At 39.0% G+C, this 14,465-nt stretch overlaps 2 protein-coding genes across 4 annotated transcripts; both read left to right on the top strand.

Moving 5' to 3' along the window:
• Nucleotides 1-4,035: 4,035 nt before the first annotated feature.
• Nucleotides 4,036-10,731, top strand: LOC133865860 (protein Dr1 homolog). 3 transcript variants are annotated; one of them, XM_062302362.1, is made up of 6 exons: nt 4,036-4,479; nt 4,575-4,644; nt 5,372-5,461; nt 9,039-9,133; nt 9,857-9,925; nt 10,307-10,731. In XM_062302362.1, exons 2-6 carry the CDS (start codon nt 4,590-4,592, stop codon nt 10,463-10,465), a joined length of 468 nt encoding a protein of 155 aa, XP_062158346.1. In that variant the 5' UTR covers nt 4,036-4,479; nt 4,575-4,589; the 3' UTR covers nt 10,466-10,731. The 3 variants fall into 3 exon arrangements, with proteins under 3 accessions (XP_062158346.1, XP_062158345.1, XP_062158344.1); XM_062302361.1 differs by having other exon boundaries at nt 4,039-4,471; nt 10,304-10,731; XM_062302360.1 differs by having other exon boundaries at nt 4,044-4,479; nt 10,304-10,731.
• Nucleotides 10,732-11,548: 817 nt separating this feature from the next.
• On the top strand, nt 11,549-12,543 carry LOC133865859 (protein MIZU-KUSSEI 1). Its single transcript, XM_062302359.1, has one exon. It carries the CDS (start codon nt 11,639-11,641, stop codon nt 12,446-12,448), a length of 810 nt encoding a protein of 269 aa, XP_062158343.1. The 5' UTR covers nt 11,549-11,638; the 3' UTR covers nt 12,449-12,543.
• The last annotated feature ends 1,922 nt before the right edge of the window (nt 12,544-14,465 follow it).

The following is a 14,465-nucleotide window of genomic DNA, read 5'->3' as shown; positions in this document are numbered from 1 at the left end:
GCGGCTGACTTTTGGTTTCTTCAAAAAAACAATAGGCTCAATGTCTTCAGTGTATGTGGAACGTTTCTTTTCGATAAGTGAAATATTTGGGGACAGTGGGGGGGAAGGTGCTGGGGGAGGGGAAGTAACCGAAGCCATAGGAGGGGAAGAGGGTTGGCTGGATGGAGAAAGAGACTTAGGGAAAAAAGGGTGAAAGTGGGAAATCTTTGAAGCTGGGGTAATGGGTTTTTTATTGCAGATGGGTTGAGGTGATAGACTGAGATGTTCGGATTTTTGGCTAAGAGAGACGGTCGGTTCAGATGAAGAAATGATTAAGGGTGATGTTGGGCTTGAATGAGATTGTGAGGATTGGGCTAGGATAGGAGAGGATTGGAGTTTTGCTGGATTGGGCTTTGGGAAGTCTGTAGATAGAACCATGGGCTCCTGTTTCTTAAGGTAAGGAGGATTTTCAGTGATAGAGAGGCCTGGCCTTGTAAAAGGGTTGGGCTTTGAAGGAATATTGGCCCAATGAGAAAGAAAGTCCTGGAATTGGGCTGATTGAGGTGGTTCAAAATGAACTAGATTAGATTGGATTTGGGTGACAGTATGCTTGGCCGGGAACAGGATTGGATAAGCAAAATCATCTGCATTGATTAAAGGATAAGGCAAGGGTAATGTTGTCAGTGATGTGGCATACAGGAGAGACTTACCTTTAGCAGACGGTGTGGGGGTTGTCGGATACTGTGTGGGAGGACTCCATGCAGCTGTGGATGTGTCCATCTGCGAATGGCCAAGATCAAACAGATTGGAATTCAGGGGCACCAGACGAGAGGATCTAGTCGAAGGCCTGGAGTTTTGATAGGGAGATGCCACGTGGTGAGCAAAGGATGCTTTTATAATTTGCCCTGCAGTACAGCCATTACTATTGCCGGGATCGGAGAAAGCAGGGCTTGCCGAAGGAACCACATCAGACGTGTTTCCAGAACCAGAAGCCTCAAAAACCCCTATTGAAACAGGACGAGGGCTTGTAGAAGCCACGGCCTTGAGTGACATCCCAAAATTCTCCAGGGGAATATTAGAGATTGCCGTAGGACAGTAAAAATTTCTATGACCTATGAGTCCACACAGAGAACAATAATCTGCCAACCTTTCATACTTAAAGCTTACCCAAAGTGGTTCCTTATCTGGGCGAGGAATGAGGAAGCCTGGAACCAAAGGAAGGTCTGTGTTGAGAACCACCCGAAGACGTAGATGTTGTCTACAGGTCAGTCCAACAGAACCTAGATTTTCCACTTCCAGCAATTTCCCAAGAGCTTTCCCAATTCTAACAGCATTTCGACGATTCATGTTATGCATAAGCAACCCGTGCACTTGAATCCAGAAAGAACATGAGTGTAAATCAACCTCCTCCAAAGCTAAATCAGCAGACCAAGGTTTTAGAATCAAAAGGGAACCACGAATATATTCCAGGGCCCCTGTTGGGTTATACGGTCTACATGGCTTTGTAATGGAACAGCAAAGAGGAACTTGTTTGGGGCTAAAGTCTCCACTGCAAGAGGGGAGGCAAAGCTCCAAGCAGAGGCCATTGTGGTGCGAACAAGCTGAGCATGATGTGGTTTAGGAGAGATTATCTTACCAATGAGAGCAAAACCCTCATGACCAAGAAGATTATCTTCAACATCAAGTTGTTCAGGAGAATCCCACTTTAAGGCTTCAGTTTCTTCAATTAGAGCTTGGAGATCAAGCTGATCTTGATTCATGGCTAGATGAAAGTGGAAGGCGGGGGCTGAAGATAAAGTGTGTAAAAAAAAGAGAAGAGTGGAGAAAGATGGAGAAAGAAGAAATGAAGTGTTTAAGAAGGAAAGCGTCGTGGAACAGTGAGACTACCAGACAAAACAAACCTAATAAAAGATTGACACCGAAATTTCAAATCTCACAAAGACTGACACCGGAAGAACATATCTCTTAAAGACTGACAGAAGGGGCTTGAAAAAGCAAGAAATTTCTAAGGAGAGAGAACAGAGCTTTTTTTCCACCCCAATTCTACCTTCAATGATGACTGGGACCCACGCACAGTGCGTGCTCCCGCATTTACTTAATAAAATAATAATAAATAATTTTTTTTTTAAAAAAAAAAATAATAATTTTTTTTAAAATTTTTTTTAAAAATAATATATATATATATATATTTTTTTAAACAAAAGGCAGGTGGCTGCCGGTTGGCAGCCACCCCTCAAAGGGGGTGGCGCATTGCCACCACCATAGGTGGCCGGGGGTGCCACCCCCGACACTTGGGGAAGGCCGTGCGGCCACCTTTAAATCTAGGGGTTGGCCTCGCGCCACCCCCTGAGGTTGTCGGGGGTGGCAGCGCGCCACCCCCAACCACTTGGGGAAGGCCGCACGGCCTCCCCCGACCACTAGGGGTGGCTGCACGGCCATCCACGACCACTGGGGGTGGCCGCGCGGCCTCCGTCGACAACTGGGGGTGGCCGCGCGGCCATCCCCGACCACTTGGGGGTGGCCGCGTGGCCACCTTTAAATCTAGGGGTTGGCCTCGCACCACCCCCGGGGGTTGCTGAGGGTGGCAGCGCGCCTTCCCCAACCACTTGGGGAAGGTCGCGCGACCTCCCCAGACCACTGGGGTGGTTGCGCGGCCTCCCCCGACCACTGGGGGTGGCCGCGCGGCCGTCCCCGACCCCTGGGGGTGGCCGCGCGACCGTCCCCGACCACTGGGGGGTGGCCGCGCGGCCATCCCCGACCACTGGGCCTTTCTTCTATTTTTTTTTTTTTAATTTTAATTTTAATTTTTTTTTCTTTTAAAAAGAAAAAATATTTATTTTTTAATTAAATAATTATTATTTAAATCATTATTTCACATAACTTTTCACAATATCAATCATTATACACAACTTTTCAAACTTCCAATCATTTCTTACCATTAAAAATAATATTTTCTAATCTAAAAATTCAACATCTAAACACAACTTTTTGCCTTGAAATTCGCAATTAGAATAAGAATTCAATTCTAATTCTAAAAATTCAATACCCAAACACACTAGGAGATAATCAAAATTTTTGGTTCAAAGGGGCAAAATATAAATAAAGGATAAAATTTAATTTTGATAAAGGTAAAATTTAATTTTGAAAAAGGCAGAATTTAATTTTTAAGCCTAAAAATACATATATATATATATATATATATATTTTAATGAAATTTTTATTCATAAAAAAGGCAAGTGACAGTAGGGGTGTGCAAAACCTGCAATCCCCGCCCCGCAGAGGACCGGGTTTTCAGTTTTTTTTGTGGGTTAGGGTCTTAATTTGAGAAATTTATGCGGGGCGGGGCGGGGCGGGTTGCGGGTTTAGCCTTTTAAAAAATGGAGGTCCCCGCCCCGCACCGCACAAAGGAGAAAAAAAGAAAAAAAAGAAAAAGAAAAAAAATCATGTTTCTTATAATTTTATCTATAATTAATAGGGTTTTTAGTTTAGTCTACAAGGCTAATTACATGGAAAATGTTCTTGTATGGAAAAAGAACGATTGAAAGATATGTGTCAACATGTCGAATGACTAAATTTAAGGAGTTTTGAAATTATAATTTTTTTCTTTAATGAAACAGAGTTGATTTCCTAAAAATTTGACTTTGCATTCATAAGATTTTGTGAAAAATTAGTATGAATTTAATTTTTTTTTATTAAAAAAACCAGTATTTTTTTGAATTTTTATTTTTTACAAAATAAAATCAAAATTACATAAATGCTACTCAAAATACCCGCCCCGCCCCGCAATCCTCTCCCCGCGCGAAACTGCCCCGCACAATTAGTATTTATCAAGTGCGGTTTGCGGGTTGGCCCGCAAAGGTGCAGGGCGAGGCTAAAAAAGGCGAAAATCCTCACCGCCCCGTCCCATGCACACTCCTAAGTGACAGTTACACACCTCTAGGTTAGGCTTCAAAATCCCTCGGCCCATTATTTACTCAGCGCAAGTGAGCTAGGCAATTCTCGCCTTTGTCATTTTTTGGGGGAGGGACGAGACCACTTTTTCATTTGCAAATTGCAAGTTGCAACACGTCTTACTATCTCTCTCCTTTAGGCTCCTCGCGCGCGGGCCAAAAAAGAAAATCTCAACAAATAAAGCGACAAAAATACAACCTCGCACGCGCCCTTATTTCGCGTGTCAATCGCCCTCCATCCATCGCTCCTTCAAGGCGGGCACAACGTGACACGTCGGTACCTCGAACGAACGCGCCCGAGTCACGCGTGGAGAATCTGGATTGAAAACGCATTCGCGAGAGACGGTTGCCCTAATCGTCTGCGAGCGAGAACTTGCTCTCTTATCCTGAGAACCTCCCCCAAATGCCCTTCTCCGATAAATCCATATATCAACCATGCCCCTCCTGCTCCTCCTCCTGATTTCCCTCCAACTCGGGTCTTCAATCGGTTGACTCGTCCCTGCACGCCCGTAGATCCACGATCGCCTCCCTGATTCGACTCGGTAATTCGGTTAGTCACAGCCTCAAGTCCTTCTTTTGCGTCGCTGAGTTTCAGATCTGTAATATATGTGAGTTTTTGTGTTTTTGTATTTATGGTTGGATTAGGTTTGAAGGTTTAGGATGGAGCCGATGGATATCGTTGGGAAGTCCAAGGAAGACGCTTCGCTTCCAAAAGGTGAATTTGATTCTTCTTCTTCTTTTTTTTTTTTTTTTTTTCTTTTTTCTTTTTTTTTTTTTAAAATTTTTTTTATAGAAAAAATTATTTATTTTAAGAAATAATTGAGGATAATTAAGGTTTTCGTTTTTCTGTGCTCTTTCAGTTTTGGTTTTAGCTATTTTATTTATGTTTTCGTTTTTGTGTTGTATATTCGTCATTATTTCTGAGGCAAAAATGGGTGAGTTTAATGTATTAGGATAGAAAATAGGTGGTACTATTAAATAGTGATCTGTTTAGGGTTTAGGGGATTATTTTCTAAGAAATTAATGCTGTGGTTATGTTTATTCAGTGAAATTAGTTCTGTTGCTATCGGATGTGTTTCATTTTGTTTGCAAGTTTTAACTTGATGGAATATTATGACTTTGGAGTAAGCTTTCTTAACCTTAAGAATCAGGCACTAAAAACATTTGGGAGATGTTGATTTGGATATGGATATGGAAAGTGTCATTTACTTAAATGTGTGCTTTGCCTTGAGTTTAGAACGGTTAGAGTGCTGGGGCTTATGATTCTCGTTCCTTGTTCACAATCTTTTTATTATATTAAGAAATAATTATCATCAGCAGCAGTTACAGAGAATAGAGGAGTCATCTCTATGTGTATGAATAAAGTGATGCTCACACAATTTATGCTTCTTGATATGGTGTACCTGATTACGTTATTGATGCAAAACATGTTTTCTTTTCAGCAACTATGACCAAAATCATCAAGGAGATGTTGCCTCCAGATGTACGTGTTGCAAGAGATGCTCAAGATCTTTTAATTGAGTGTTGTGTAGGTGAGAAAAATGATGATTTCTTTTTGGCTTTTATATTGAATTAATCCCATTCGATAAGTAAATAAAACTCACACTTAGGATTGAACCCGTGGATAAATTTTTTAATCCCATTTATGGGAAGAGGAGTTTCCATTTGGTCCCGAGACCATTGGCATAGATTTCATTTTCTGATACATCATTGATATATCTCTTTGTTTCTATAAATCTTAAAGGTGTTTATTATTATTATTATTTTCTATATTTTTCATTGGAATCCAATATTTCCCATATTGGTAGAAATCATGATGAATACTGAAATAGGATTTGTCTGGTCAACTTAAGTATTGCAATGTCGGAGGCTTTTTATGAGTTTGATTTTTCATTGGGAAAAATCTTGAGCTTTTTATGGCATCTCAAAGGGTGTCTTTATTGTATGCACTCACACATAAGCAAGAGGGACAAAGGAAGAAAAGACATGTCTCAAGAGTTTTGGGGTTGAGTTTGAAGAGTATGGCTTCTTTCTTAAGGCTAACAAAGAAATGAGCTGCTGCTTGTGAATGTGTAAAGCTTGATATGATTTTAGATTTCCTGAGTTTTTTTTTTCCCCATTATGTAGTGCAGTTATGAATTGGGATTAAGTTTTAACTTGAGCACCATTAAGTTCAGCTCAATTTTGTTGCAAAGAGTTAGAGCATTCCCAATAGCTTTCCTTTGATTTTCCCTAAATTTAAGGAGTAAAACTACTTTTTACTTCCCTATCCAAAATACACTTTGCATTACCTTTTCTTATATTTTCCTATATCAATTAAATATTATTTCTTTATAAAATATAAGTTCTTACCTATCCTCACATTTTTTTTTAAAATTCCTACAGAATCCCCAATGAAAAGCAAAGAGAAGAGAGAGGAGAGAAATATTTTTCTATTAAAATAATGGATTGGGAAGTTATAGAGAATCTCTTTTGGTTCCCTACACATTGGGTAGAACTTTAACATTCCCAATGCTTAGGGAACTGATAGGGTATCTGCTGTGGGTGGTTTTTTGTGATTTTTTTTGACATTTTCCTATTTGTAGGGAAGGGAAGCGGTTATAGGGAAATTGTTGTGAATACTCTTAGAACACTAGCAGCAGACACCAAACCATTCTCTAAATTTAGAGAACAAAACTACTTTTTGCTTTCCTATATAAAAATATTTCACAATAGCTTCCCTTAATTTTTCCCTAAACCATCAAAATATTATTTTTTTACTTTTACTTTATTTTTTTCCTTCATTTTATTTTTATAAGGGGAAGAGAGTTGAGAGGATAGAGAATTGAGTTTATGATTATAATAATCATTGGGAAGCTATAGTGCTTCCCAATGCGTTGGGATTGGGAAGCATTGCAACATTCCCAATGCTTAGGGAATCTGCTGCAGGTGATTTTTTTGTGATTATTTATTTATTTTTTATATTCAGGGAAGGGAACCACCTGAGCACTAGTAGCAGATACTTTATAGGTGGTTCCCTTCCCTAAATATAAGGAAAATCTCAAAAAAACTACCAAAAGACAACCAAAAGACAACCACAACAGATTCTCCAAAAATTCCCCAAACCATTGGGTAGCATTGTATCTACCCAATGGATTAATATAATCCTAAAAACTTCGCTCTCTCTCCTCTCATCTTAAGATAGATCAGAAGGCGAGATAGTAGTGTTTATTCAGGCAGGGGTTTCTACGAAAGACTCGATTGCTGGCTCTTCTAGTGTTCACCACGGGGATTTCACAGAAGGGGAAGAGGAGATAAAGATTGGGGTTCATTCGGCATTTCTTTGGTCGAGTAGTCAACTACCTCTTTGCCCAAGGATTGCGAATATGCTTGACTGAGATTCCAAGCAAGCTACGCCTCTCAATACATGCTGAAGTCCTCCCTCCCCTTATGACTTCAGCTTTTGGAAGAGGAACCCTTTCATTTTCATCCCCCTTATTTCCCCTTGTGAATTCAACTTGTTGAGCAGAGGAGTTGCAGCTTGTTGAAGAAGAAGACGAAGAAGGGGGTGTTGGAAGGGACAAAGACAGGGACGTTGATAAGTGAGAAATTGAGAGAAAATAAAAGATGCTTTTGGAATAAAGTAAGAAAAAAAAATTAAAAGGGAAATTTTTTATTTTAAGATATAAAGAAAGATGTTGTGGAGTGTATTTGTATAGGGAAAGAAAAAATGGTTTGATTCCCTAAGTTTAGGGAAAATGGTTGAGTGTCTGCTGCTAGTGCTCTTACAAACTACAAAAGCTGCATCTCAGAAACTTTTAATCCTACAAAGGAATTGTAAAGTTACCGGCTTACCACTCAATTCTTACTTCCATAGTCTTGACACTTTCACAATCTACTTTATGATCTGTAATTGAACTTGGGCAAATGTACCCTTGCTTTGATGCATCACTACAAGGTTAGCCTGAGATCCTATTTTTCTATTAATGCCTCTTCATGCAAATCAAAGTCTAATATTTTTCTTTTTGAACAAAACTAAGTTTAATGGTTCTCTGTTACTTCTAAAAACTCCTATATGGGTAATATGATTATTTGAGTCGCTAGCAATTCATACATCATGAGGCATGATGTGGTAACATGCCAAAAATTAGTTTCTACCACAAACCATATTTTAATTTTGATTAGGCTTGGCTTATAAATCTCCCCATTAATTTGCACCATATGATAATTTTTTGTTTTAGTACTTTCACCCTTTTTTTTGGAGCTCAAAGACTTCCTTCTGCATAAAAACTGTTGGTTTGACATTCCGAGGCTCCTTAAATCTGGAATGTTATATACTGCTGATTTATATGAATTATCGGAATCCCATTGAGAAATCCAAGAAAATAATTTGATTAAAAATATTTGAAGAAGACTATTAGGAACCTCAACTTTTGACTCAGTCCACATAAATTTTTTCTTTGATCATGAATACAAAATTTTTCATTGAATTATCAATTTTGAAGTCTCTGCACCTGCCCTTCTTGTTTAAGCCAAAAAAATCCCTCTCCACAATGAGATAGTCATATCTCATCCCCGTTAGAGAGAGGGATTTCATAGTTGCAATTTTCATTCTTTGTCTGCTAACCAAATTCATGCGAAGAATAAAATGGTTTTTGTTATTTTCTCTTAGATGTTGACACCATTTAAAGACAAGTTTGTATATAGGCTTCAAAGCTGAACAACCCGATAGGGTTAGGTACACGAAGTGACCTTACTTTGGAAGGGTTCCCCATCATAAAAAAAAAAATTGAGGTGACTTATTCATCAAAAATAAAATAAAATAAAATTAGAGGCGACTTAAAGTTCTTTTGGATTGTATATTGATGACTTTTATGATAATCAAAAACTTCTTTTGCAAGTGACTTAGACCCTTTGGTAAAAGTATTGCACTCGCATTTATTGATGTTTCTATGCTGCTGGTATTCCCCGACAGTTTTGACATACTATCTACTGTAAATTGGGTTAATATATTATTTCTACTATACTTTTACTACCCATTGGTTGCTCGTTTTTATTATAGATGTTCAGTCAATGTTTCTTTTTTTTGTACTGAAGGGAGATTTTGTCCTTTATTCTATTGTCTTGCAGAATTTATAAACCTTGTCTCATCAGAGTCTAATGAAGTTTGTAGCAGAGAGGAGAAAAGAACTATTGCACCCGAGCATGTACTTAAGGCTTTAGAGGTTTTGACTCATCCTATAGATCTTAGCTTGATTGTTCTGTTTGTGGTTGTGTGTTCTATTTTTTTAGTTGTTAACTTTCCATGATGCATTTGTGCTTCCATGTTCTAGTATCATAGTACTTTTATGTATACATTTGATTCTTTGTACTTTAGTCATTGTTTGAATTGAGATTTCATGCACTTGGATTATGTAATCATGCTTTCCACCATATTGTGCTCAAATCCTGCCTGATACCGTCACACAGTTTTGGCACCCTTTGTTCTCTGTCCATCTCCATGTGCCCCTGACCTCTATATTATGTCTTGAGAGACTATATGTGCTTTTGAATATCAAACTTTGCTTGTCCTATGCTTTTAGGTTTTGTTCATGGTTCTTGTCTATGCATTTTATCCTCATTTTCAGACAGGATTGGGCTCTGTCAATTTATAGGGAACTCCCCACAGTAGCCTCCCCCCCCCCAAAAAAAAAGGAACAACTATACAGAGTTCTCTTCCTTATGGGATATTGCCACAGGAAATTGTTCTGGTAACATGCTAATAGTGTCTTACATGCTATATTGTAAGAGTTAGCAATATTCTTCTATCATGCCCCAATTATGTTTGTTTTTGAAAATTGGAAGCAGTTGGTTTCAGTCCTATTGTTAACAAAGACGGACTTTTTATATATTGATTTATATCTATAAAACGTTTCCACGATGACTCATGGATGTAATTTTATTATCAGGTTCTGGGGTTTGGTGAGTACATTGAGGAGGTCTATGCAGCTTACGAACAACACAAGATTGAGACCATGGTAATTGGTCATTTCTTTATGCTCCTTATGGAGTTTCACTTGTTGCAAGGATGATCTTTTGAGAACTGGAATGAAGCGAAGCAATAACTGTGAAATTTAGGAATTAGCTGTTGGTGCAGCTGATTCAAACATTGTTTTTTGTTTTTTGTTTTTTTCCCAAACCCAATTGTCTCTCTCCTTCTCTCTCTCTGTATTTTTTTTTTTGGACATGATAAAATTCTCAAGCATACCTTTAATTTTTTATTTTAAATGCATATTTCTTAATACCGGTTGGTTGAATTGGGCAATTGAACTGGTGAACAAGGCAAATGTTGCTACATTATGGTATGACTTGACAGAGGTCTAGTTACTAATGATATTTTTGGGAATGTTTTCCAGCAGGACTCTCTAAAAGGTGGCAAGTGGAGCAATGGAGCTGAGATGACTGAGGAAGAAGCTTTAGCTGAGCAACAGAGAATGTTTGCGGAGGCTCGTGCAAGAATGAACGGTGGGGTGGCTCCCCCGAAGCAACCTGATCCTGACCAAACTATAGAGAGCTAACTGTAGGAGCTATATTTTGTAGGCATAGGCAAGCCTTCTTGACTCTTCCATCCGGGCTTCTAATATGGCTTATGTTATTGTACAAAAAGCATTGACAAGTTTGCTGGCCTATGTGGGATGTGCGTACTTCAATTTGTATTTTATCTATGGATCCATGTCTATAAGTTGATGTAATTAGTGACAGCGTTTGTCCAATTCATTGCTGCCTCTTTCGGAACCATATGTAATTATTTTGTTTTATGTAAATCTTTGGAAGGGGTTGGTTAGTTTTTTTGTGCTATTTTGTGATATTGGCATGATGGCAGCAGCATTCGGGCATTCTCAAAAACACAAAAGTAAGGGGGAATGTTTATAAAGGTGGTTTAAGACGCTTTAGAAAATAAGGCATTTTCAAGTATTTGACCCATGTTGATGGGTGCTGGGCCTCCTTGTTTGATATATGAAAGAGAGAGTACCTTATTATATATATATATAGGCCAAACGGGATGACGCATGTTGAGAAGCAAGCGGTATTATTGGGTGTCACAAAGAGAATGATGTATCAATGTTTATGGTGGGGTCCTCCCCCCCCCGTCCCCCACAAAGCAATAAGGTGTCAGTTCGCAGGTAGGTGAATCGTGAATTGTAGACTCTGCACCCAACAATGTCCACGAGAAATCAGAAACTCTCAGAACCCCAACATTACCGTGTTGTACCTTTGCGCTAGAAGACAGACATATGTATATATATATATATATATAGACATCATTGGTTTTTGCGCAGTGATTGAGCGAGCATGTCTAGTGTGAAGTGTGATATTGCTTTGGTTGTCAATATCCCCTTCACAGTTTTTGGATTCAAGTCAAAAGAGTCAGTCAAGCAAAATCCCTTCTCTCCCTGCCCCACAAGAAAGTGAAACAACACAACACATTGTCTCCTTAGATTCCTTTCTTTTCTATTTCAAAAACGAGTCTCTCTCTCTCTCTCTCTCTGATTTCCTAAATCAGTTTGTGGGGCAGCCTCTCTATGTTTCTTTTGTCAGGATTCTTTGGCACCACAACAATTAACAAAGCATTAATGAAAGCCCCACCACATTATCAATAAAAAAAAAGAAAAAGAATCTCTCTCTCTCTGCGCATTGCATTGTCTTTTTTAAGGAGCTGCTCCCCTCTTGCCTTTGATTTGCTTTCTCACATGAAGCAAGCCATGGCGAAGAGCGCTCAAGATTTCTCCTCTAAGAGGCACTTCCACTGGACAAACAAGGTTGGAAACGAAGACGACGAACAAGTTCCAAGCTTCAAATCCTCCTCAAAGACCCTCGATGAAGAGAAAAAAGAAGATGATCATAAGGGTGCTGAGCCCGAAGCACCACCTGTTACAGCTTCTGCAGCACACGTACCAAAGAGGAAACAACTGCAAGCTATAGCCGTTTCCAGGCTCCGATCGGTTTTGACTGCGTTTGGGAAGAACCGGTCGAACCTGCCGCTGGGTCTTGGTCCCCGAGTGGTAGGCACCCTCTTTGGATATCGACGCGGGCACGTACATTTCGCATTCCAAAGAGATCCCACTTCTCAACCTGCCTTCCTGATTGAGCTGGCTACGCCAATTAGTGGCTTGGTTCGGGAAATGGCATCTGGGTTGGTTCGAATCGCATTGGAGTGTGATAAAGAAAAAGAAAAAGAAAAAGAAGAAGAAAAGAAAGGTGTGAGACTACTTGAAGAGCCGGTGTGGAGGACTTATTGCAATGGAAAGAAGAGCGGATTTGCAACGAGGAGAGAGTGTGGGCCTAAGGAGTGGAAGGTGTTGAAGGCCGTGGAGCCGATTTCAATGGGTGCGGGCGTTCTGCCTGGGAATGAAGCTGAAGCTGGGTCCGATGGAGAACTCATGTACATGAGGGCCAAGTTTGAGAGAATTGTGGGGTCCAGGGATTCTGAGGCTTTCTACATGATGAACCCTGATAGCAATGGAGCTCCTGAGCTCAGTATCTATTTGCTTAGAGTCTAAGAGCATGCAGCAATTTTCCTTTGCTTTGGGGGTTATCACTTATCAAAGAGTAGTAGCTAATGATACTTTTGTTTTATTAGCTCTTCAATCATGAAGATGGAGGCCTAGTTCTCTCTAATTAAGTTCTTTTTTTGTTTTTGTCTTTGTTTTTGTTTTTCCTTTGTTTTCTTTTGTGGAGAAAATGAAAGGAAGTGGGTGTTGTATTTTGTTTAGTTTAGGTGGGGGTGGGCAATACATTACAAGATGATGGTAGGTGGGTGGGGGCCGGGGGTCATGAAGGTGTATATCTATAGTTTTCTTTATTAAGTGATGAGAGACAAGGAGGCTAATGCAGTCATCATTGTCTTTGGCATTTTGTTTAATTTCATGATCTTCTTCTTCGCCTGTGATATATAAATATAATACTCAACTTAATGTAGAATTTCTTTTACAACAAGTTGAAAAAGTAGCTAGTCAACTTATTCCTACCTAGTATGGCTTAGCAGGGGCATTCCCTCTTCTTTATTGGGCCATATACTCTCGTTCGTTCGTTCTCTTCGGATCCATCCATCCCCGGGAAACTTTCAGAACTTTTATTTTTATTTTCTAGTCAATTAAAAAATAAGTATTTAGTTGCTCTTGTTACACACAATCAACCTTTCCATATATTTGGTGGATTTTTCCCCCCCCTAGATCGATGTAAAAGGAGAAATATATGCAAACAATGATTTCATTTGTTTGATTGGCAAACAAGATATCTCTTGTTTCCCTGTTGAGGTACTTACTTACTTACTTGTATGGCCTAAACATCCAACCCTGGCCTCCCAAAAATGTTGAGGACCTGGTCTAAAAGTGTAAGATGGTTCCAATGATTGCTTTTGGTGCTCAAGTTAGTGTGTGAAATGATCCCAAGAAATTTTTATTAAAGCCTAATCATAGAAGTCATCAAAAGCAAAATGCAAAAAGAGAAAATCCATATCCAACTCCTGACATGGAATTGAGCTTTTCCTCTCTTGTTGACTGCTTTCCGCCTATGCCATTTGATTCCCTGCAGATTTAAAACTCTAGCTGCTGTTGCATTCTCCTCATTTTGTGACCTTTTGTACCGAAAAGCAAAAGTATGGCCCTCATTTTTTACATGACATCTTGGACCCCAGGAAAATCATAAGAATGACATGTTTTAGATGGGTGATTTGGTCATCTTGTGCCGACCCCAGTACTAGTTTCAAGGCTTTCAAGCTTCAAGCTTCGAGTAGATTGATTGATTATTCTTTTTTTCTCTCCCCGCAAAAAGAAAAGAAAGAAAGAAAAGAATAAGGAGGCTGAAGCTAAAGAGGGTTTGGATTACAGCTGGGGACAAAAAATCAAATTGATTAGATTACCTTCACAAAAACCAAGGCGGTTCTGATCATCTACCTATCATTCTTCAAAGGATTCAAAAGTTGCTTGCTGTACATAAAGCTCGGCGTAGGCAACTTCTTTATACCATTATTACTCCAATAAATGCAACCTTAATAGCTTTTTACCACCCTAACTAAATAAGAGATAATAAAGAAAAAGAAAAAGAAATAGAAACCTTTACATTAAAGGTGGTGCTCCAATTATACATGTCTATAGAACATGTAGAAGAAGTGCTACTTCCAAAGCTAGCTATTGTGTGTTAGTGTTACGTTTATTTACAAAAGTTGTGTATTATTATTATTATTATTATTATTATTATTATTTGAAATTATGGTTGCCAAATAGGCTTGCTATCCAAAGAATAGACGGAACATGGCAATATGCATAATGATTTATTACAAGAATAAAAAAAGAAAAGAAATGTGCGTATGTTGTAAAATGGGGTTGAATATGAATGAAGGTACTTTGCATAACTTGACAAGAATAGTAGTGGTCTGCCATGGGGCCAAGCCTTAGGTACCGCTTCTTACTCTAAAGTTTAAGGTGGTGTTTGGTTCGCAAAATCTAACATTCTCTCATATCCGCATTTTCAAGAATGTCACAAAACTACATTTCAAAATGAATAGGAATTTGATAG

This window comes from Alnus glutinosa, chromosome 4, assembly GCF_958979055.1.
Source record: "Alnus glutinosa chromosome 4, dhAlnGlut1.1, whole genome shotgun sequence".
Lineage (NCBI taxonomy): Eukaryota > Viridiplantae > Streptophyta > Magnoliopsida > Fagales > Betulaceae > Alnus > Alnus glutinosa.
Note: the sequence above shows the minus strand (reverse complement) of the source record. Positions and strands in the feature narration are given on the sequence as shown.

Excerpts from the sequence above, each read along its gene's own strand:
- LOC133865860 (XM_062302361.1), top strand. The coding sequence starts at position 4,590 with ATGGAGCCGATGGATATCGTTGGGAAGTCCAAGGAAGACGCTTCGCTT. Across the intron at positions 9,134-9,856 it reads ATGTACTTAAGGCTTTAGAG|GTTCTGGGGTTTGGTGAGTA; the intron begins GTTTTGACTCAT and ends TTTTATTATCAG. Across the intron at positions 9,926-10,303 it reads AACACAAGATTGAGACCATG|CAGGACTCTCTAAAAGGTGG; the intron begins GTAATTGGTCAT and ends AATGTTTTCCAG.
- LOC133865859 (XM_062302359.1), top strand. The coding sequence starts at position 11,639 with ATGAAGCAAGCCATGGCGAAGAGCGCTCAAGATTTCTCCTCTAAGAGG.